General features: G+C 40.6%; 1 protein-coding gene across 2 annotated transcripts in view; it reads left to right on the top strand.

Annotated features, from left to right (window-relative positions):
- The window catches only part of GRM2 (glutamate metabotropic receptor 2), a 56,577-nt gene that overhangs the window by 25,844 nt on the left and 5,357 nt on the right, over nt 1-25,376 (top strand). For both annotated transcript variants that reach the window (XM_056865759.1, XM_056865751.1), the window contains exons 2-3: nt 13,890-14,727; nt 17,447-18,513. In XM_056865759.1, the coding sequence (XP_056721737.1) occupies nt 13,890-14,727; nt 17,447-18,513 (1,905 nt within the window). The remainder of the gene's footprint in view (nt 1-13,889; nt 14,728-17,446; nt 18,514-25,376) is intronic.

The raw sequence follows: 25,376 nt of genomic DNA, 5'->3' as shown, positions 1-25,376 counted from the left end.
GTCGCCATAAGTCGGAAGAGACTTGACGGCACTTAACACACAGGTTGAATTTAGGGTTGCCAACCTCCAGGTACTAGCTGGAGATCTCCCACTATTAGAACTGATCTCCAGCTGAAAGAGATAAGTTCACCTGGAGAAAATGGCCGCCTTGGCAGTTGGACTCTATGGCATTGAACTCCCTCCCCTCCCCCAAACCTTGCCCTCCTCAGGCTCCACCCCAAAAACCTCCTGCTGGTTGTGAAGAGGGACCTGGCAACCCTAGTTGAATTCCATTGATGGATTGGAAAGTCAAAGCAACAAGATGAGCTCCAGTGGCACTAGAAACACCCCAGGGGCTGATTGGCTCAGACCCAACCAACAGCAGTACTGAAGAGGACAGGGAGGAAGCACATGCCCAGTGCCACAGCCACAAAGGTTCTACAGGGGCTTGGCTCAGCTTGCTTCTGGTCACCAGTGGCCCTGCAAGACTTTTGTGATAAACTGATCCACTAGGGTTGCCAACCTCCAGGTGGATCTGGAGATCTCCTACCATTACAACGGATCCCTGGACTACAAAGATCAGTTTCCCTGGAGAAAATGGCTGCTTTGGAGGCTGGAGTCTATGTAGGCTTGCCAGGCCCCATAGCTCCACCGGCGGGAGCTTTGCACGGCCATGGCTAAGTTGCGCAATGAGTGAGTGCGCCTGGCACGCACACACACCCCACGTGACACGTCTACATCACTTTCGGGTTTACCCGGAAGTGACGTGGATGCTCTAGCAATCTCAGCGGAGTTTGTTGGAGCATCCGCGTCGCTTCCTGGTAAACCCGAAAGCTGCGTGTGTGCACGCATTGCACGCTTGTCATCAGATGGTCGGTGGGCAGCCTGGTGGATGGGCAGGATTTTACCCGCCACCACCGAGCACTTGGCAACCCTACTCTATGGCATGATTGTACCCTGCTGAGGTTCCTCTCCTCCCCAAACCCCACACTCCCCAGGCTCCATCCCTAAAATCTCCAGGTATTCCCCAACACTGCTGGCAACCCTGCGATCCACCCCTGCTGCATTCAGGCTTCACAAGAAGCCCCAATTAAGCTGAGACAGTGTAACCCTGGTGGTCCCTTCCAACTCTATGATTCTTTTTTTTTTTTTTTTTTTTTTTATTAAATTTTACAATATAAAAAAAAGAAAAGAAAAAAGAAACAAGAAAAAAAAATACATATATAGATATAAAAGGGTATTCACATAACATATTGAATACATTTCATTTTTTAATACATTCATCAAAAGAAAAATACCCTTTCCCCCCACCCACCAAAAGTGACCCATCACCATGACTTCCATAGAAGTGTCCGGTAGCTTTATTTATTTATCTAAATTCTAATATTGCTTAAAGAATAATTTTCTATAGCTCACTAAATAACAAAGTAAAATCCATTTTTGCCAACTTATCCCAATATGAGGTAGCCTTAAACCATGTTAACTTAAATTCTTCCAAATCATTTCCATGCAGAATTTCTGTTAATCTAGCCATCCTCATATATAACCACACTTTCTCTCTCCATTCTGTAATTGAGGGTTTACTTGTTTGTTTCCATACTCTCGCTATCACAATCCTTGCAGCAGCAAAACTATATTGACAAATAATCCTATCCCGATCATGAATATCGTTTGTGGGTATTCCCAATAAACAAAATAATGGTTTTCTTTTCACTTTACTATTAATCAAATTATTTGTTTCTTTTATTATTTTTTTCCAAAAATTTTTGATTTTTTTACAAGTCCACCAGACATGCATATAAGTTCCTCTTTCTTTTCCACATTTCCAACAGATTCCTTTATCTTGACTGTTCATTTTAGATATCATAAATGGGGTTATATGCCATCTATAAAACATTTTATAGAGATTTTCTCTAATTTCATTAGTTATTGTAAATTTAAACTCCCTCTTCCATAAATTTTCCCATTTATCCAAGTCTATATTGAATCCTAAATCCTGCATCCATTTGATCATGACTGGTTTAATTCTTTCTTGTTCTAAATTAATAGTCATCAATAATTTATACATCCTACCAATCAATCCTTTATTTCCTTTATCTAATATCTTTTCTAACTCGGATTTATTTTTACTGAATCCAAGTTTACTATCTTTATTAAAAATATCTTGTAGTTTATAATATAAAAACCAGTCTTTTATATTTAATTCTTCCCTGCTTTTTAAAGCCCATTTACTCTCCTTCCATTCAATAATACCCCTATATATCTCTATATCTAAGTTTAATTGTTTTCCCCTCTTCATATAAGCTTCTATTGGATTAATCCACCCCGGGGTCGTATTTTCTAAAGTCTTCTTATATTTTGTCCAAATTTGAAATAACCCAGCTCTAATAATATGAATTTTAAAATCTCTGTTTACCTTTTCCTTTTCATACCACAGATATGCATGCCAGCCATATCGAAGATTATACCCTTCTAACTCTAATAATCGATAATTTTCTAATTTAATCCAGGTTTTTAACCAGAGAAAGCAGGAAGCCTCATAATATTGTTGCAAGTCAGGTAAACCTAATCCTCCTGTTTCTCTTAATTGAATCAAATTTTTATACGCTATTCTATGTTTTCCTTTTCCCCACAAAAATTTTTGAATATCCTTCTTCCAAATTTTAAAAACTTTGAACCCCTTAATAATCGGTAAATTTTGAAATAAAAAAAGCATCCTGGGTAATACCATCATTTTAATCACCGATACTCTACCCCACAATGATAAGGGTATTTTTTCCCAATTTGTCAAATCGGTATTTATTTGTTGCCATGTTTTTTCATAATTATTTTTAAATAGGTTAAAATTGTTAGGAGTTAACCATATTCCCAGATATTTTACTTTATGTTCTATACCAAAACCTGTTACTCTCGCTAATTCCTGCTGCTGCAAGAGTGTAATATTTTTAACCAATATTTTAGTTTTATTTTTGTTTATTTTAAAGCCTGCAAGTTTTCCGTAAACCTCAATCATTTTGCTCCATTCAGCTATCTGAGTAATAGGATCAGTTAAAAAACACACTAAATCATCTGCATATGCCTTAACTTTATAATGATTTCTCCCTATTTTATAACCTACAATCTCTGCATTCATTCTAATTTTTCTCATCAATACCTCTAAAATAATAATAAACAACAGTGGTGAAAGGGGGCACCCTTGTCTGGTGCCCTTTTGTATTTCAAATTGTGATGATAATTCTCCATTAATTATTAGCTTAGCAGTTTGACAAGTATAAATATTTCCAATAACCTTTTGAAATTTATCACCAAAACCCATATATTCTAACACTTTCCTCATAAAATTCCAATTTACATTGTCAAACGCTTTTTCTGCATCTAAAAATATCATTGCAAAAGGTGTATTATCAAATTCTGCATATTCTAGTAAGTCTAACACAACTCTAACATTTTGATTGATTAACCTCCCCGGAAGGAATCCTGCTTGGTCTTCATGTATAATACTATTAAGAATTTTCTTCAATCTATTCGCTAAAATCATCACAAACATTTTATAATCATTGTTTAATAATGATATTGGTCTATAGTTTTTAACTTCCATTAAATCAGCGTTTGGTTTAGGTATTAAAACTATATTTGCTTTCTTCCAGGTATTTGGAATGGATCCTCCCTGTATACAATTATTCATAACTCTCAATAAATTTGGTGATAGTTGATCCATAAAAGTTTTGTAATAAAGATTTGTGAAGCCATCTTCTCCTGGTGCTTTGTTTAATTTACTTTTCTTTATTACTGATTTTAACTCCTCTAATGTTATTTCTGCATCTAATAATTCTTTCTGTTCCTGTGAGATTTTATCCCATACAAATTGTGTTAAATATTTTTCTATCTCTTTTTCTAAAACTATTCCCTGTGTATAAAGATTAGAATAATAATCTATAAAAGTTTCTGTAATTTTTTGTTTATCTAATAAAATTTTTCCATCCTTCCTTATTTTCAATATTGGCTTTCTCCTCTCTTTATGTTTAAGTTGCCATGCTAACATTTTGCCTGGTTTATTTGAATGTTCAAAAAATCTTTGTCTATTATATAATATTTTTCTTTCTATATCGGTAGTTAATAAAATCTCATATTGTTGTTGCCAAGTTTTTATTTTATCAATCTGTTCTTGTTTAAGTAATTTGGTTTGTGCTTTTCTTAACTGTATTTCCGCCTGTTTAATTTCCTCCAGTATTTTTTTCTTTTTTGACTCTCTTTCTCTAAACCACCGCGAGTTTTGTTGTATTAAAATGCCTCTTATCACTGCTTTCCCCGCATCCCAGACAACATCTTCAGATGTGCCTTTATTTATGTTATCTTAAAAATAATGTTGTATTTCTACTTTTATTTTGTCTGTAATTTTCTTATTTTTTAATAAATATTCATTAATATGCCAAGATTTGTTTTTCTTAATTCCCAAATTCATTTGCAACAACAGTGCATTATGATCTGAAAGAACCTTCGGTAAAATTTCAAGGTCATCTAGTTTGCATATAATATCTTTAGATAGCCAAATCATATCTATTCTAGAGTGAGAGTTATGTCTTGAAGAGTAAAAAGTATATCCCTTTTTATTACCTTTTTTCATTCTCCACGCATCAAACATTTCCCATTGTTCTGTTAAATGATCAAAAATACCAGGTATTTTACCTTCAAATTTCCCCTGTTTTTTTTTTGCTGATCTATCTAAACGAGGATCTGTTACTCCATTGAAATCACCCATCCATAACATATTTTCCGTAGCATATTCAGCCAATGTCGATATTAGATCCATATAAAATAATTTTTGGTTATTATTAGGTGCATATATACCGACTAATACTATTTTTTGGTAACCACACAGAACCTCTACCATCAAAATCCTCCCTTCCCTGTCTTTATACAACATCTTTGGTTCAAATATTAAAGGAATGTACATAGCTATTCCATTAACCTTTTTCTTATCATTACATGAAGTAAACAGTTTACCTAATTTATTTTGTTCTAATCTTAAAACCTCTTTTGTTAAAATATGTGTCTCCTGTAAACAAAAAATGTTAGCTTTTGATTTCTGTAGATGATAGAATATTTTTCTCCTCTTATTTGGAGAGTTTAAACCATTAACATTCCATGATAGTATCTTCATCATTTGTTGGTTAGTAACTCAAATTTTCCCCCAGGTATAATACCCCTTCCCCCCCTCCTCCCCCAATAGTATCCCCATCTCCTTCTCATAAATCCTCAGACCCTAATTCAGTCTGTGTCCTCTTCTTCCGTCAGAGATTTTCCTCCTGAAGCTTCTGCAGCCTTCTCATTCTCTGTAAGATTCTTTTCAACCAGTTCTTTAATTGGTTGTTGTGGTGGTTTACTTAATTCTCCTTCATATCTCCGAAAGAACTGATCAACTTTAGCCATGTCAGTAAGTTTGAACCTCTTTGTTTTGAATATAAATGAGACTCCTTGAGGGTATTCCCATCTATGTTGTATTCCATTATATCTCAGCCTTGCCACCAATTCTGCAAACTCCTTTCTTTTTCTCAGTAGTCTCCCTGGTATCTCCTTCATTAGTCTCACTGGTTGACCTTCTATTGTTAAAGGATTGTTGTAATGTTTATTTAGTATCAGGTCCCGGTGAGATCTTGAAAAAAGCTGTACCAAGCAATCCCTTGGAACTTTGTTTCTGGCTGCATAAGCAGAGTTGACTCTATAAGCTGTAATTATCATCCCTTCCACTATTGCTTCTTCTTCTTGCAAAAAATCAGCCAGGAGCACTTTCAAATATTCTTTCAGGTCAGAACCTTCAGTCCGTTCTTTAAATCCGCGAATACACTCCTCCATCCTTCACCCTCCCTTCAACCAAGGATTCCTGGTTTGAAACAAATTCTGGTTCCCCATGATGTACAAATGCAGGTGCCTGGGTGAACTGGAGTTTGTTTAGTCCTCACAATATGGGACTTTGAACCACAGCACAATCCTGGTGCTTTTACTCAGCAAATGCCTTCTGTAAACAAGAGATAGCCTCCTTTCCACTAGAATTATTGGAAGGATCTCAGACAGAGCAAAGAATATACAGAGGCTCAGTTCCGCAAATCCACTCAGCAAGAAAGAGTTTGTAGTTTTAAAGCTTCTCCATCACCAGAAGCCTAGCAGGATCTGGCCTTTGAATGCTTCCATGATTGTGCAGGGAATGCTTAATTGGGTCTTGCCGTGAAGCCTGAATGCAGCAGGCCATGCTTTAGCACAGCCAAACATTCCCTTCCCACACCATTTGCTGCTGTGGAAAGACACGCGTCGTTACACTGCACTCCTGTGAGGCAAGGGTTTATTTCTAAAGAATAAAAGCACACCATTAATCTATAAAATATAGCTTCATAACAACTAGGAGAATGGCTTCAGTCCACAAGGGAAATAATGACAGGGGGAAATTATGACCAAGATCAACTTATTTCAGCCGTTGGTCATTAATGCTCCAGAGAGAGAACCCAGGCCTTGGTCATTACGGCTTGTTTTAAGCAATCTTTACTGCACTAGCTAATGGATTTGCGTTTCTTCGCACTGAGATATTTTTGACCAGTAATTTTATCGATTTCTTAAAAACATATAATGAGTATGACAAGCTGCAGAAAAATAAAGATACCTAAATGTTTACTGGTTGAGAGAAAAACAAAGAGTAATAAGTGTTCAAATATTCACTGGATGGGTGGGTGGGAGCCAAGATGGTGACTGGCTGAAAGTGCATTTATTATGTGCTTTCATGCTTCTCCTACATCAAGGGCATTCATTGCCAGGCAAGGGTGAAAATAACCCCAGCCCCCTTTTGTATTATTAGAAGGGCTCCAGTGACCAGTGTGGGGAAGAGCAGAGGATTCCTCTGTCTCCTGAAACACTGAAAACACAGAGATTGAAGTGGGAAAATGCCAGCGAGATCCATAGTAAGATCTGCTGTTGTTTAAGTCTGCTGGCTCCAATTAACTGTACTATATATGATATGAAACTTACTTTTACTTTATCTGAAAATTTCAGCTAATAACTTTGAGTAACATTGAACTGTGTTTTGACCTTCATCTTTCCGGTATTATAAAGGGACCAACAGTGCATTCCTAAGGAGAGTTACTCCAGTCTCAGCACATTCATTTCAATGGGCTTAGACTGGAGTAACTCTCCTTAGGAATGCACTGTTAAGTCTGCCAACTTCACCATAGACATCTCCAGTTGACGTTTACTGTGATAACAGCACAAAGAAAAAATTGATTATATAATTTATGAGAATATGATGCACAATGTAGGAAAAATAAAACCCTGGCAAATAGTCAAAGGTGAAGGAAAGAATATTCCATGGTTATTATATCAAATGGTATTGAAATCGAGAGAACTAGCCAAAAAGGCAATCAGTTAAGAAGGGAGACAACTTTTGAACAATTAATCACTGGAGACTCAAGACATTTACTAGGAAAATTTTATAAAATGTTATTGCAATATGATACTGAAACAGAGCAAGTAAAAGATTGCATGATAAAATGGATGCAAAATTTTGGAGAAAACGTACACGAGTCAATGGGAAAATCTTTGGGCTGAAGAAATTAAGTTTACAGAATATCAAATATTAAGAGAGAATGGGTATAAAATGTTTTTTCAGATGGTATATCACACCTAAAGATACAGCAAAAGCTAACAAAGACCATTTATGCAGGGCTATTTCCCTTGCAGTCACCCCACTGACTGCTTTGGGGCTTCCTTTTGATTATGCATGCCTTTCCCAACCGCCTCGCTCTTCGCTTGCATTTCTGTGGGTTTTTCCCGTGTTTTCCAGATGCTATTTTAGCCAGAATCCGCAAAATGCAGGCAAAACACACAGAAAGGCATGCGGAGCATGAAGTGACCTCTGACGGTCAGGAAAGGCTTGGATAATCAAAAGGAACCCCCAAAGCAATCAGCTGCCAATGACTGCAGGGAAACAGCCAATGATTATAATGGGAAGTCTTGCAAATGTCCTTTTATCATATGTGGTGGACATGCAAGAAAGCAAGAAAATATTGGATAGAGATACATGATAAAACGCAAAAGATATTAAAATGTATGTTTGAAATGAATCTGAAAAATATGCTACTAAACAACTTCTTACTAAGTAATATTCCAAAAATATATAGTGAATTATTCAAGTACATGGTGTACAGCAAGAGTAACATATGCAGGAAAATAGAAGGCAGAGAAATACCCAGATTTGAATGGATGAGTAAATTAACTGAATACGTGATTATGGCAAAACTAACATCCTTTATACATAATAGATCAATTTCAGAATTTCAAGAAAAATCCACATCTTTTTAAATTTTATAGTTGAAAATTAAGCATAAAGTTAAATCAAAACAGAATAAGAAAGGTTTAGGTAATATATGCTTCACAATAAATATGTTATTCGATATGAAGATATATTGAAAAGATATAGTAATGTAATTCAAAAAAAGGATATTTCAATAGTAAGCGCCATACAAATTATATGAATGTTCATGCTTTATGTGTATGTTTGTTTTGGGTACTGAAATAAAACTTTTAAAACTTAAAAACATGTTCACTAGATAGGTACCTGTTCTTCAAATAAAGTAAGTGCACAGGACAGCACTTTTTTGGGGGGGGGGAAGGAAAGTACGGGAGAGTCAGTAGATCATCCACATAGTAGTCTGAATATTAGATGGCTGAATTGGAACATCAAACCTCAATTTTGGGGAGGAGTACATATTAAAGATTGTCACTTTTGCGCTGAAAACTTTCACAACAGGTACCAGATTGCAAGGGAAACATGAAAGGCACAATGTCCTGAATATTAAAGTGTTCCCAGCCCCCACCCCCCCGTTTCCACAGAAAGACTCCAGTACCTACCTTCATATGCTGCATTCCCATGCAATGTAAAGCTTTATGGCAGATTCCTGCAGATCAAGCTGTTGTTAAATCGTGAGAGTTTCCCCTGATTTTGGCAACTCTAACCATCCCTGTCTTTCCAGCTTGCTTTGACATGTTTATGACTTTGTGTTTGCTCTTCCTTTCCAGGAAGGTCTTCCTTTTCTGTCCCTGTTCCATGGGTACCCCAGTCCTCATTAGGATACACTTCTTTCTTCCTTATCTCTCTCAGTTTTTGTTGTAGTAGAAAAGAGCAAGAGTCCAGTAGCACCTTCAAGACTAACAAAATTTCTGGGAGCTTTCGTGAGTCACAGCTCACTTCTTCAGTTTATGTTTTGTTGCCGTTCCTTTACAGCTATGGTCTGACCTTTTTTTAAAAACGTTGAATTAACTAATTCCTTATAACACAGTTGAACTGGGAAGTACGCTGCTCAGATCAGCAAATGGCAAGCTGAATAGACACCTGAAGGCCATAGCTTAAAAAATAATAGAGGGGAAAGCAGCCGCCTCACCCTTTGCTTTTCTTGGAACTTACCCCAAAGCAAAACAAAACCTCCTTAATACCAATGTTTCCTGGCCAGTTGTCAACAACAGGTAGGGGTCGGACTCTTTTCAGATTAATGGCAGTTCAGATCTTGACTCTAATGAAACCTGGAATATTATATCCGTTTCATATATTTGTTTTTGTTTTTATTTATATTTCTGCTTATTGATGGGAATATATTGCAAAGTGAGACTTCTTCCTTTCCCGCATTTAAGATCAAATAGGGATTGTATTCCTCACCTCCTTTTCAGGAAAACGTGTAAACAACATGTAAACTACATGTAAACAACAATCAGGCAGAACCTTTGCAGCAGGAACATGTAATGCTGATTGCTACTTTGGAGTAATGAAGGAATTTTCCTCCAGGCCAGATTTGCCGGAGATCCTGGAGGTTTTTTGCCTTCCCCTGGGCACAGAGCAGGGGCACTGGGGGAGTGGGTGGGGGGAAATAGTTGTGAATTTCCTGCATTGTGCAGGGGGTTGGACTAGATGTATATAGCTTGGAATTGGAGGGGGGGCGTGAATTTGCTGGGCATTTTTATAGCATTCTGTAGACAATATTCTAGGTATCCATAAAGGAGAGGAAAAGATTTTACTGGAAGGGAATGAGTCACAGCAAAGTTCAAAAGCCTGTTCTTAGCTGGATTTATGATTGAAATTGAAAAAAAGATTTCATAATAGACACGTATATTTGGGCTTCTGAGGAATAACTGAAAAAACAAATGGAGATGAGGAGAGGAAGATGCCCTCCCTAAATGGTCTCCCTGCCATAATGAAAATTCAAACCGACTACTTAACTGGCATTCTAATTGGGTTGTCAGATTTCTATCAACATTTGGTTTGTTTTAAACAACATGCTTTCTTTGGACAATTCCTGCAAATGTTATGGACATTTGTGCCAATTATGCGCGCAAATAGCCAGAAAGACAGTCCACAGGATGCCATATGCATACATTTACATTTATGCATGTGCAGCCGGGATTAGAAGCGTGACTGTTTATGCCAATTCAGTCTTGAGGCGTGTCTATTTGCCAAGCAAGAGGATTTTACAAATCTAGGCCTAGACAGAAAAAACTGAGAATTGCTTCCAGTGAGGAAGGGTCTATTTTTTGAAACGAGTGCCTGATTCGGCCCAGAGAGTGCAACACAAAACAGATCTGGGTTTGTTTGTCCACTGCAGAAGCTTGGTGTCATTTGTCTAGCTACATACTTGAGGACCCCTTTGCAGTTAAAGAATCAGATATAGGTCAAAAGATACAATGGCGTCATGTCAGAATTTTTATGAGGCCACTATCTTTTATTTGCCACTTTGAAAGTGCAATCCACCTCCCGCAGAGGTGAGCAGCAAAGTGCCTATTGATTTGACCTGAGTTAAACCTCAGGATTTTAGCTGTTAGCAAGGCAGCAAAAATTTCCCAAAATGTCATCCAAGTGCCTGAGTTCACATCAGTTTGAATGAGACTGCAAGATGCCTGTAATAACAGCCTCCGCTAAATACCCTGTTCATCTCAGTGTGGGGTTAATTTGGATGGCCTGTGAAGATAATGTAGGTCATTCCTACACCACAGGCGATTCTGTTGTATCTTGCTTAGATTTATGGTGTCTACACAGCATGTGCCTAAGTCAGCTACTTTGTGGACTCCTGCATATCAGGGACATTTTCTTTTCTGCCCATGGGCTGTATGTTTCAGCGAAGGCTTGTCCTGTCGTTCCCAGATGGCACTTTAACTGTTTTTCACACTTCTAAATCAGCCTTTCGTATTTTTAATACATACCAAGAGTGGAGCCATTGTGTAATGTCAAGCATTGCAATTTTGCATCAACCTTCCCCACCCTACATTCATTCATTTATTTATTCGTTTATTTATTTATTTATTATTTCAACTTACTACCCCACGCTCCTGAGAAATTAGAAAAAATGTTTTTAAAAATGAACCAGGTAAAGAAGGACATAAGATTGACTCCGCTGGATGGTAACACTGCAAAGGGGTTCTACCTGCACTAACTTTAGTGCGTAGCAAGTTGAAGTAGGGAAGCATGCCCCTCTTCAAAACAAAAGCCATTTTTGCACAGTGATGACCCACCCAAAATGTCCAGATGTTTTCTTTCAGACAATACAGCTCAGATGTGTATCACTGATGCTTCAGCATTGCTTTAATGTGCTCTGTAAATCATTCACTCAGACAAGGCCAATTGATGCCAGCTGTGTTATTTGTTAACCTAATTCCCTTTTTAAGAAAGTGAAATGGATTACACATCTGATTAAGAATTCACTTTCAACAGCAAAGAACCTCAATTATATGTTTTTAATATTAGATTGCCAGAATGTCACTCAATGTGCGCTTTTCAGACTTCACAACTGCATCACAGAGTATTGGGCATTCCTCTAAAACTCACAGCTTAAAAAAAATTCTAATTCTCAAAATCACAAAGAAAATTTTGAAAAGTGTCTGCTGAAGGTTCAGCTGCTGGCTTACGTAAAATCACTAGGGAGTAGAGTTCCTATGTCCTTCTCAGCCTTTCAACAGCATCTCATGAAGCAAGATACATTTAAAGACTTGTGGTCAGTGAGCTTTTGTTTAGAATTTAGGCTTAATTCAGACTTTGGTTTGTGCTAAGCATAGTTCAGAGTTCAAGCCATAGTCTGAGTTTCCAAATGTACAACAAGCAAACCATGAATTTATTCTTTTATTTACTTTATTTATCACCCACCTTTCCCACTGAGACTGAAGGTGGATTACACAGTGTAAGACAACGCAATCCAATAGCATGGGCCATCCAACAAGCAATGCAATTGGACTAGAATCACAAAAATTAGCAACAATGAAAAAAGTGTCAGACATGATATGTTATTAACATGGCAGAAATGAAATCACAAAAGTTTAAAACACTGCAGTAAGATAAATGCACACAACAAACAGTGAAACAGAGCTGCTCTGAGCCTGGTCTCAGCCAGGGAGGGCGGGGTATTAAACTGAAATAATAGATAGTTGATAGACAGATAGACAGATAGACAGATAGATAGATAGATAGATAGATAGATAGATAGATAGATAGATAGATAGATTCCTATCCTTGTCTGTGTTTATTCCCCAGCCTCTCAGCCTTTAGCTTTGTAAGTTCATAAATTCACTCCCAGTTCTATGGTGCAGCTGCCTCTAAAGGCAGAGCAATAGTCATAATACTGGCAGGTCCATTCAGATAGCTTGACAAATCAAAGTTATTATCAATCAAGATTTCCCAGACCACTTTAACCATGATTTTAATTTCTGATTAGTCAATGCAAACTCTAAGGATTATCAACGCAAAACTCTAGTTAAGCTTCCTAACCTTGGTTTGGTCTGAAAAACATAGAGCTGAATTGTTTCAGTTAGGAATTAGAGCGGTAGTTTCATTACTGGCACTCTTCCTCCTTTGTGAGAAGCCAACAAGACGTCCTGCCAGGACAATGCATTTAAATGGTAACATTCTAAGACCATAAGAAAGGCCCTGCTGGATCAGACCAAGGTCCATCAAATCCAGCAGTCTGTTCACACAGTGGCCAACCAGGTGCCTCTAGGAAGCCCACAAACAAGATGACTACAGCAGATAGTCAAGATGATTACTTTGCCTTGCCTGTGTTCCAAAGCACCTAATATAATAGGCATGCTCCTCTCATCCTGGAAAGAATAGGTATGCATCATGACTAGTATCAATTTTGGCAAGTAGCCATGAATAGCCCCCCCCCCTCCATGAACATGTCCACTTCCCTCTTAAAGCCTTCCAAGTTGGCAGCCATCACCACATCCTGGGGCAGGGGGTTCCACAATTTAACTATGCGTTGTGTGAAGAAATACTTCCTTTTATCAGTTTTGAATCCCTCACCCTACAGCTTCAGCAGATGACCCCGTGTTCTAGTATTATGAGAGAGGGAGAAAAGCTTCTCCCTGTCCACTCTCTCCACACCATGCATACTTTTATAGACCTCTATCAAGTCTCCCCTTAACCGCATTCTTTCCAAACTAAACAGCCCTAAGCATTTTAACTGCTCCTCATAGGGCAGTTACTCTAGTCCCCTGATCATTTGGGTTGCTCTTTTCTGTGCCTTCTCAAGCTCTGCAATATCCTTTTTTAGGTCTGGTGACCAGAACTGTACACATTCTCATCTTCATAGTGGTCAGAATAGAGAGCCAATGTAGTGTAGTGCATGAAATGTTGGACTGGCACTGGGGAGATATGGGTTAAAATACCCACACTCTTGAAACTCACTGGGTGAATCTGGGCAGCCTAATCTACCTCACAGATTTGTTGCGAGGATAAAATGGAGGAGAGGAGAACAATGTTCTGTGTGTGCCTGGGGGGCTTGGAGGAAGAATGGGAGAAAAACAGTACATAGAGAGAACAGTCTCCCTTGCCTCTTCTCTGTACCGTATTGCTGCTGCTCTGTTGCTGATCAAGTCCCTTTTTTCCCCCTCAGGTGGCTAACCTCCTGCGACTGTTCCAGATCCCCCAGATCAGCTATGCCTCCACCAGTGCCAAACTCAGTGACAAATCCCGCTACGATTACTTTGCTCGCACTGTCCCCCCAGACTTCTTCCAGGCCAAGGCCATGTCTGAGATCCTACGCTTCTTTAACTGGACCTATGTTTCCACAGTGGCCTCAGAAGGTGACTATGGCGAAACAGGCATTGAAGCTTTCGAGCAGCAAGCTCGAGCCCGCAACATCTGCATCGCCACCTCGGAGAAAGTGGGGCGCTCCATGCACAAGAACACCTTTGAGGGAGTGATCAAGGCGCTGCTGCAGAAGCCCAGTGCCAGGGTGGTGGTGCTGTTCACCCGGAGCGAAGATGCTCGGGAGCTGTTGGCAGCTGCCCATAGGATCAATGTGTCCTTCACGTGGGTGGCCAGTGATGGCTGGGGTGCCCTGGAGAGCGTGGTGGCTGGGAGTGAGTCCATAGCTGAAGGAGCGATCACTATTGAACTGGCCTCCTACCCAGTACAGGAGTTTGCGGTGTACTTTCGGAACCTCGACCCCTACAACAACAGTAGAAACCCCTGGTTCCGGGAGTTCTGGGAACATAAATTCCAGTGCAGCTTTCACAACCAAAACTGCAGTCGCCATTCCCTGAAGACAGGCAAGTTTGAGCAGGAATCCAAGATCATGTTTGTAGTCAATGCCGTCTATGCTATGGCTCATGCTCTTCATAACATGTACCAGGCACTATGTCCTAACACCACCAAGCTCTGTGATTCCATGAAGCCGGTGAATGGCAAGAGGTTCTACAAGGAATTCATGCTCAATGTAACATTTGATGGTAAGCCAATTTGTGCTGTGGAAAACAAGGACTTAGTATATAGTAGAGAAGAAACTGCAGGGGGAAATAAGATTTGAGTCTAATTCTATAGCAGTCAGTGAGATCTCAAGATCATTTCTCATGTTACGTTGGGGAGACATGTATTTTCCTTGATGGGTGCATGCAACATAAAGCTGTGATCAACTGCGAGTTCCCTGCTGGGAAACTTTTCCAGCATGCAGCTTCATCTGTTGAATTTCCTCCTATTCAACAGCTAGTTTCAGTCCCTCCCCCCATTTTTAAGAACCTGTACAAATAAAGTGAACTGTACTTCAATCTAGAGATCTGACTGGCCATAATTTGCCTTTCATTTGTTCAGCTTTCATGTTGCTGTGAAGATTATGTAGGTATAAGAAAAGCCCATTTGAAGCAGGAACGGGATTTTATTGTAAGGAGGTTCCATGGCCTCTAACCTGAACACATTCTAAATCACTTCCCAGGTGTATATTATGGAGGAGGATTCTCAGGCTCATTTTCTGGAGCCCAGTTATATTTAGGTCCCAATGTCAGAGGTGCTACAGAAGACAGGGTGATTTCATATCTAAAGTAATTAAGAGTTAGGCATTATCTAAAGTAATTAAGAGTGCAATCCTAAACCCAGTTACACCCTTTTAAGTCCACTGAAGTCAACAGACATTAGTAGGTTGTAAGGACTATCTAGGATTGTGCTGTAAACTTTATAGTTTGTCACTGGGAAGATTAAATTGTCCTCTGGCTAAATCAAACATGAATGTGTTCCTGTGCAGGACAGAAGCTATCATGATTTTTCATGGACTGACACCAGTCTTTCATTTGGTATATCTTCCAGAGCAGAAGGCCCCCAATTCTTGGAGGCTGAAATACAGCAATTGTTTTCTCATCCCATTTAGCTGGACCAGGCATGAAATTTCCGTCTTTCCAATAGTTAATTTATAAAAGGATAGGAAGAATTAGGCACTTTCAAGTGCCATTGATTTCAATGGAAAAGTTAAATGCTAAAACCTCTAACATTAGTATCTATCATACTCAACGGTGGTTAATTTTGTTTGACTGTGCCCATTGGGTGCTCCATGAACACTGAACTGAATCTTATATGCAAGTATGTGTAACCATTCACAATGGCCCTCTCCCTCACTTTCTTTCTAGAAAAAGCAACAGGGTAGAGGTATAACAATAAGGTTTTTTTTAAAAAGTCCAAGTTTATTCTGGCCATAGAATTTAAGGTTTTTAAGTGAAGAATATGAGTGATGCCTGAAAATACTATCTGCATTTTTTGCTTTCTTGGGTACTGAAATGTAGGTAAGTGAAATATGTTGAAAGAATTTAAAATCTGATAAATACTTGAATTATAATTTATGATTCTGTGGTCCACTCCCAGAAAAATATATTTATTTGAATGAATTGCTATAATTTTCACAGCTAAAGTCAGAAATTATGTCACATGTATGCTATATCTTATGAAATGTGGTAGCTGTGCTTAAGGAAGTAACCAGCATTTAATAAGTGGTATACTTTGGAATGCATCCTGCACATCGAAAGCAATTCTGCACAACCTCATACCAGGTTGTTGTTGGCACATACCAGACACAGGGGTCCAGGGCTGCATAATTTGTCCCCACCCTGCCAACAGAAAATAGATCCTATGGTATATATGCAGCAAAACATCAGAGGGGTCCCCTCTGAGTGAGCAGTGCTTTTCTGTTAATGCAAATGTCATTGTGCAAGTGGTAGCACTAAACATTGCAAATGCTTGCACAATTGTGAATGCTTACTCTATCCCACCCTGAAAATGCTTTCTTTTACAGCAATATTAAATTATAAATTTTAATTATTGCAGAATCATATATTTAGACTAACATTCTGTGCAAGCGCTAATCGTCCAACAAATGGAAATAGGATTTTGGATACAATGAAGTTTTCTGAGCACAACAGCTTTCCATGACTTAAAAAAAATTGCCCACACAATGGCCTTTACATTAGTGTAGGTGGACTGTAGGGTACATGACTTTGAGAATATTCAGAACGAATTTCCTTACAGACATTGATCTGCTGTTGCAAGGATGCAAAGGCTCAGTATTACCTTCTCCTAGAGCAACTGATCCCTGCTATCAGAAGCTTGGGTAAAAGTACTCCCCCACACTGCAGTTCCATTTGAGGGTCTCTACATGCTTGCTGAGGATATGTCAGTAAAGCTCATATGGTACAGGCAACAGGCATGTATTTTTAAACACCCATCTGGGATGATGTATTGTGTATTATCAAAACAAGTACCCAAAATAGAAAATGAAAACATGTTCAGGGTAAGGCATGATAAAACAAAAGATTATGACTTTTGGAACTGAAATAATATGGTCACAACAGACAATGAACGACATTTGCCTTGCATTCATTTTTGCAAATGTTGGACATAAATATTAATATTGACTTAAAAAAAAAACAAAATCAAATATTTGTTAAAAATGCATTCTATTGAAACCACATTTTCTGCTGGAATATTTGTTGTTGTGAAACGTTTTGGTCAATGCTAAGAAACAAAAGCAGATATATTTCAAAGACTCTGTGTAGTTAATTTTTTGCAGACATCACTCTAAGAAGAAGAGTGACGGGTGCGTGCAGAGCTGGATTCAATTAAATGCGGAAATCCGGTTTTGTAACGATTTAGTTTTGTCTATAATTTGCATTAGATTTTCCTATTCCGCAGCTCCATTTCGACCACCATTAGACACCAAAAGCACTGTCCGATTTGACCACTGTGGGGACGGGATTGGCCGTTACAACATCTTCAACTACCACAAAGTTAATGGGAGGTATCGCTATCAGAAAGTGGGTTACTGGGCAGAAGGGCTCACCCTAAACATCTCCCTCATCCCATGGGTGAAGTCCTCAATTCCTGTTTCCCAGTGCAGCGACCCCTGCAAGAAGAACGAGATGAAGAGCATGCAACCAGGAGACATGTGCTGCTGGATATGCATCCCGTGCCAGCCTTATGAATATCTTCTGGATGAATTCTCTTGCAGGGACTGTGGTCTTGGGTACTGGCCTAATGAGACATTAAATGGATGCTATGAGTTACCCCAAGAGTACATCCACTGGAAGGACGTCTGGGCTATCGGACCAGTCACCATTTCTTGCCTAGGTTTCATCGCCACTCTGTTTGTTTTTGGGGTCTTTGTTAAAAATAACGACACTCCCATTGTGAAAGCTTCTGGACGTGAACTCTGCTACATTCTCCTTACGGGTGTGTTGATGTGCTACAGCATGACATTCATCTTCATTGCCAAGCCCTCCACTGTGGTCTGCACCTTGCGGCGGCTGGGGCTCGGAACCTCCTTTGCCGTCTGCTACTCTGCTCTGTTGACCAAGACAAACCGGATTGCTCGAATCTTCAGTGGGGTGAAGGAGGGCGTGCAGCGCCCACGGTTCATCAGCCCCACATCACAAGTGGTCATCTGCCTGGCTCTTATTTCCTGCCAGCTAATTATTGTCGTCATTTGGCTCATGGTGGAGACTCCAGGGACGCGGAAGGAGACAGAGTCTGACAAAAGGTACATTGTCATCCTCAAGTGCAACAACCGAGACTCGAGTATGCTAATTTCACTCACCTACAATGTCCTCTTGATCGTCTTATGTACAGTCTATGCCTTCAAGACCAGGAAATGTCCTGAAAACTTCAATGAGGCTAAGTTCATTGGGTTCACCATGTATACCACATGCATCATCTGGCTGGCATTCCTGCCCATCTTCTATGTCACTTCCAGTGATTACCGGGTAAGTGATCGCATGCTGTGAATGAATGGGACCAGAACCTAGTAGTTTGCTAGAAGACCAGAATCTCAGTTCTTCATGTTGGGTTGGATCCAGACTAAATTTTCTGCTCACGGAAGGCTCTTCTGTCAGTGAAACAGAAGCTTTCTGCCTCCACCCCCCTCCTATTGCAGTCCCCCCCCCCAGTCTCTCTGATATGTTGCTCCTGGGGGAGAGGAGACCCTCAGGAGTACCATGAAGGGCAAATCATGGGTCAGCATCAGGAAGAGAGAACTGGCACCTTGCCTTGCATTAGTGGAATAGATAGTCTGGATCCAGCCCATTGTTACAGTCCTCATAGGTTAATTAAAATGCAGGCATCAAGAACTTATAAAGTTTAATGTCAAGTTTAAGTGTAGATCACTGTGGGTAGCCCTGTTAGTCTGTCACTAGCAGTAGAAAAGAGTAGGAGTCCAGTAGCACCTTAAAGACTAACAAAATTTCTGGCAGGGTATGAGCTTTCATGAGCCACAGCTCATTTTTTCAGATACAGCTAAAATGTGAGGTTTAAGTGTAGTTTTGGAAATAGCTGTTGGGACTTGCAGTGAGAAAGTAAAGAATATAAAAACCACAGAAAGCTAACACAAACATGTCCTCAATTTCTGCTGATCCAGCATCACTTAGCTATATTAATGATTCTTTCATCCTGATCAGTAGTCCCATCTCCTTATGCTGTATGTGAACATGGAAATCCTACGCACATTTACATGACTTACTTTTAGGCAAATGTGCGCAGGATGTTCTGTGTCAGTGGCAGGGATATATGAATCTGACAAGTGGCCTTTCTACATTGGTCAGTTATCAGATGTGATTCACCTTTCTGCATCTCTTGCACAACCACATTCCACAGAACACAGCAGTTAGGGTTGCCAACCTCCAGGTGGTGGCTGGAGATCTGGGGTTACACCTGATCTCCAGGTGACAGAGATCAGTTCACCTGGAGAAAGTGGCTACTTTGGAAGGTGGACTCTATGGCACTATAACCCATTCAAGCCCCTCCCCTCCCTAAACTCCACCCTCCTCAGGCTCCACCCCCAAAATCTCCAGGTATTTCCCAACCCAGAGCTGGCAACCTTAACAATAGTTATCACGCTTTTAGATTAGCAAGTCAGTGGAATCTAGAAGAAAGGCTCGTTTTTGGAAGCACATTATCATTGCAATGCAAATACAACGAATCAGCTATTTGGGGGCTGTGGGCCCACACTTTTTTGCCCTGGCTATGCAGCTACTTTATGTAAGACCTCATAGATTGGGTCAAAAATAGAAAAATCTCATTGTTTTCTAGCATCAGGAGGGAATGTATTTTGCTGGCAACAGCACAAAAGATGATCTGCAACTGAGTAATTAGGAGCTGGGAAATAATTACTTCCTGGACCTTCAGGCAATCTCAAAAATAAGCATTTATACGGTTCTCCCCTTCTACTACCTGGGCCACTCTGGACCTGACTTCACCCTTCCCTGCCATATATTCTTTCTCTAGGTAAACAGCGTCACCTGGTGGCCATTACCAAGCTGTGCAACTCTTACAGGTGTTTCAGTCTGAAGCAGAGTTCACTAATACTGCAAGAATGTTAAATTATTAATGATATATGGGAAATAATGGGGTGCTAGGGTTAGATCCAAAACCGCTACTCCACCACTTATGCTAGCAAAACTCCGTTGGTGGAGGAGTGGGCCAGTTTTGTTTATTTCCCCCTCTCGCTGCAAACCCCTGCTTCTCGTCTATGCTCCTGAGGGTCCCCTGACTCCAGAGGAACAGAATGGGAAGAAGGAAGTTCAGTGGGCTGCAGCATGGAGCATGAGGAGGTGGGAAAGTCCTGTTCTGTGAGCTTCATTCTACTCACAGGACTTTGCATCCAACCCCTAGAATTTAGATCCTGATGCTTAGCCAAAAGAAACCTGGTTGTCTCAAATGACTCAGTAAACGACTCTAGGCATGTAACAGGGCATATGATTTTTCATCTACCGGGTGGGCATGGAGGCAGCTTATACTACTCTCCGGCCACTTCCCACCCCTATCCCTACCCTGTTTAATGTTGCAACACAACAGTTGAAACCCAGAAAATATGGAGCTGAAAGTAATGTGGGGGGGTTTGCTGTGACTGCAGCTAGGATTGCCAGCTTTGGGTTGAGAAATATCTGGAGATTTTGGGGGCAGAGCCTGAGGAGGGCAGGGTTTGGAGAGGGGAGTCCAATTGCCAAAGCAGCCATTTTCTCCAGGTGAATTTATCATCTGGAGATCAGTTGTAATATCAGGAGATCTCCAGTCACCACCTGGAGGTTGGCAACCCTAACTGTAGCTAATTATTACAAGGTCACTTGCACTGATCCCACTAGGCCATTTGCCTTGTGGATAAGGGACACATGGAATTAATGTGACTGACAGACCTGTATCTGTGCACTGCAAAGTTGCTGATAGTTTAAAATACCTTGTACATTTGGAGGATTTCCCCCTCCCCCCCGCCCGCTATAGATATGGGTCCTGGTCTTTGGGGAGACATTTGACTGGAGCTGAGGCAATGCCAGCGTGGTGTAGTGGTTAAGAGTGGTGATTTGGAGCGGTGGAGTCTGATCTGGAGAACCGGGTTTGATTCCCCACTCCTCCACATGAGCGGTCGAGGCTAATCTGGTGAGCTGGACTTGTTTCCCCACTCCTACGCACGAAGCCAGCTGGGTGACCTTGGGCAAGTCACTCTCTCTCAGCCTCACCTACCTCACAGGGTGTCTGTTGTGGGGAGGGGAAGGGAAGGTGATTGTAAGCCGGTTTGATTCTGCCTTAAGTGGCAGAGGAAGTCGGCATATAAAAACCAACTCTTCTTCATTCAGGCCTTCAGTGAGTGGCCCTTGTCACTTTAGGGAGGATTGGAATGGCTTTGAGGGGCTCTGAGGAGGTTGTTCACAGGGTGCTGCGAGCAACTTTAGACATATGACTATGAGAAATTTTGCACAAGGGAAGCTTTGTTAGTGCTGTAAGAAGGCTGAGTATGTGGTATTTAGGGAATATGCTGCAAAACTCCCACTACAGTCACCTGGAAGCCACAAATTCCTCCATGAGATGTAGCAACCAGAGCCGTGATTTGATTTGGCCAAGGGAACAATCCTGCTTAGGCTGTTGTCTTCTGAAGTGCTGAGGGACAGGCTCCCCTGTGCCCTCAGCTCCCAGGGCGACTTTAGATGCCCGAGCTAAAGACACTCCAAAGCTGTTTAAACAGGGCTGGTTTTATTCCCCCTCCTTAATTTCTGGTGAGAGGCCAGCTCAGCCTGAAAACATGAGCAGCAGCAGCCTGGGTACGTATCATGGGACTACTACAAAGCTGGCACGCTGTAGGCTTTTCCATTTTGAAAACCTCTATCTGTATCGCTGCACACAAAAAAGTGCCATGATTTTTGCCAACCCCCCCCCCACAGACCTCCAGCTCTCCCCTCATTACGTTCCTGGGGGTTTCCTGGTGTTCCTGGAGTAGCATTTCAAGCATAGTTTGGGGCTACAGCAGGAGGGGGAAGGTAAGAAAGTCCTATGCCACTTATGGGAATCTCTTCTGTCAGCAGAGGTTTACCACAAATCCAAGCCTTAGGATGCAAATATTATTTTGATCACTTCTAATGATGTAGAACCTTAAAAAGAAAAAGAAAAACCCTACATCGTGTACAAAATTATGACACTATATATACTGTGCCAATTTCCACCCAAAATTTTAAAACTAGAATAATGCAAAGAGCGCAAGAGAGGAGTTCCTAAATATTTATGGGCAAAGGTATTTTTGATGTAGTAAGGGGAGTGTCACAAGCTGACAGGCAAACTGTTGGCTGCGATCCAGTTACGTTGGTGGGAAATGCAGGGTATAAATATTTTACGAAATAAAGGGGAGGAAATCTGTAATAAACAATAACGTACCACACTATGAAAAGATGACATTGCTTCCATGCTTCTGGAAGTATAAGGGAAACCTCTACAAAATGCAGATTTTATGTCAGTGAATTTGGGGGTGGGGTGAGGTTTCACAGTGTAGAAGGAACCCCATTTTTGAAAGCCTCCGTCAATTTCGAGTGGGATCTGAGCCTGACTAAATTGTGGTATGCACCTGCTCCCTCCACTCCACTGTGATCCAGCCTTCTCTATCACTCCCCCTGCCCCCACACACAGCTTTTAAAGTAACATACCCTTACCTTTTTGAGAGGGGAGGGAGTAGGGTTGCCAACCTCCAGGTACTAGCTTGAGATCTGCTATTACAGCTGAACTCCAGCTGACAGATTATTTCACCTGGAGAAAATGGCTGCTTTGGCAATTGGACTCTATAGCCTTGAACATATGAAGCTGCCTGATACTGAATCAGACCCTTGGTCCATCAAAGTCAGTATTGTCTACTCAAACCGGCAGTGGCTCTCCAGTGTCTCAGGCAGAGGTCTTTCACATCACCTACTTGCCTAGTCCCTTTAACTGGAGATGCCAGGGATTGAACCTGGGACCTTCTGCATGCCAAGCAGATGCTCTACCACTGAGCCATGGCCCTTCCCTCCCCAAAACCCTCCCTCCCCAGGCTCCACCCCAACAATCTCCAGGTATTTCCCAACCCGAAGCTGGCAACCCCAGGAGGGAGACACCGGAGAGAAGAGCTCAGTAAACACAGCAAAGGGCCTCTCCATCTTGCAGTTACAACGCCTATCTTCCCTTCTGGGGATGATGATCTTTGTGGTTTCTTCTGGCTTCTGAATGGATTCAGAGTAGAAAGAAAACTACAAATCCAATCTCCTTGCCAGAAATTGACCAGGAAAAATGTAATTGCCTACCTCCTGTGTTTATGAAAAAGAAGAGTTGGCTTTTATAGCCCACTTTTCTCTACCTTTTAAGGAGTCCCAAAGTGGCTTACAATCACCTTCTCCTCCCTATAACAGACACCTTGTGGGGTAGGTGGGACTGAGAGAGTTCTGAAAAATTGTGACTAGTTCAAGGTCACCCAGCAGGTTTCATGTGGGGAAACAAACCCAGTTCTCCAGATTATAGTCTTAACCACTATACCGTTCTTAACCACTATACCACGCTGCCTCTTTTTAAAAAATGCTTTTATTTGTTTTTTTTATCAAAGTAAGAGCCACAGATAGCATGTCAAAGAACCACATATGGCTCTTAAGAATATCACTATTATATGGTGTTTAACATAGAGTCGAGGAAAGAACCAAGCTCTGTAGTGGGTACAGAGAGTGGATGCACTAAAATCACTGCTTTTTCCTATGGTACCCCATGATAGATACTGCAGTTTTGCAAAATTAAAAATGAGTCCAGGCTGAAGATTCTTTCAAGAAGTAAAACCTTTACTTAACTTTCCAAACACACAGAACGGATAACTAAATAGGTACAGTACAGAGCTCTATCCTGGTTTGTAGCAGATCCAGCAAGCATAATAGGAGTGAAAGAGCAAAACAGAACCAAAAGAAGAAAGTTCTAGGCCCCAGTTAGTTACTAGGCAACATCAGCCCATCTTTCTATTGAATAACTTTGCAATTGAATTAACCCTGTAATTACCTCTCCACTTTCGTAGTGTGCAATCCATTATTATTGCTATCACAATAGAGCAGAGGTCCCCAACATGTAGGGTTGCCAACCTACAGGTAGCAGCAGGAGATCTCCTGCTATTTCAACTGATCTCCAGCCAATAGAGATCCGCTCACCTGGAGCAAATGGCCATTTTGGCAATTGGACTCTCTGGCATTGAAGTCCCTCCCCTCCACAAACCCTGCCCTCCTCAGGCTCCGCCCCCAAAACCTCCCACCAGTTGCGAAGAGGAACCTGGCAACCCTAGTGATACCAAGTGATTGGACAATCTTGTCATAAATCAGTGACTTTTAAGGATATATACATGTGTCTCAGGAGAGGATTCAACTGGTAGATGACAGCATTGGCTTTCTGTTACTGAGGCTGGCTTTTTTCTTTCCACCCACAGATCCTTGGTAAAGTTATCACCGAGATATATTAATTATTCGGTCTATTGAAAGATTTAAAAAACACTGTGCTGTATATTCATGAAGTTAGCTACATTTCTTGACAGCTACTGAGTCTTTGTTGTGATAACTTTCACCTATGGCACTGTATATATCTTTGAATTGTTTTTTATCAGTATTGGAGAATGTATGCTTGAGGGCAAAACAGTACAAAAATAAGTACGTTGGTGGGATGATATTAGTTTCCTTAGTAATTCAAGAACAGAAGCAATCAACACCCCCAACTCACCCCAGACAGTACTGGAAAGGAAACCAATATGTTATTTTATCTTTTCCTAACCACCCACTTCTTTACATCTTTGTCTTTAAACACTTGTTCCAATTACCCAGCTGTTATTTTCAAGTATTTATTAAGCAGCTGTTCTCTAATACCATAATTTTAGGAGCAAGTACAAAAAAAAAAAATTCAGTTCAGTCTTGGTCCATGGCAGTTTTAAGTTTTTTTTAAAAAAAACACACACATTATATTATAGTATTATAGTTCATTTTCTTTATTATATTATTTCCTTATTCCCACTGTTTCGCCCCTTCCAAACATGGAATCCTGTGCACCTCACCCAAGAGATCCTCACTGCCAACATCTAAGCAGATAGGAGAAAGTACCCCATTGTATAGGCAATTAACATTGGTAGGCATTGTGAGAGTCTATCTCTAAATAAAAATAGAGTGCTTGAATGAAAGGAGATACCACCCCCCATCTTATTTGGTTTGCCCAGTTCCTAAGGGAGAAAAACGCTGAAATCAGCTTTGCAGCAAATCAGGAGATGAAGGGTAAGGGGCGCTGGGTCAGGTTTTTATATCTCCTCACCTTCATGTTTTGTTGTTGCTTA

The sequence above is a fragment of the Euleptes europaea genome, chromosome 1, assembly GCF_029931775.1.
Source record: "Euleptes europaea isolate rEulEur1 chromosome 1, rEulEur1.hap1, whole genome shotgun sequence".
Classification (NCBI taxonomy): domain Eukaryota; kingdom Metazoa; phylum Chordata; class Lepidosauria; order Squamata; family Sphaerodactylidae; genus Euleptes; species Euleptes europaea.
The sequence above is the reverse complement of the archived record's forward strand: the minus strand, read 5'-3'. Positions and strand labels throughout refer to the sequence as shown.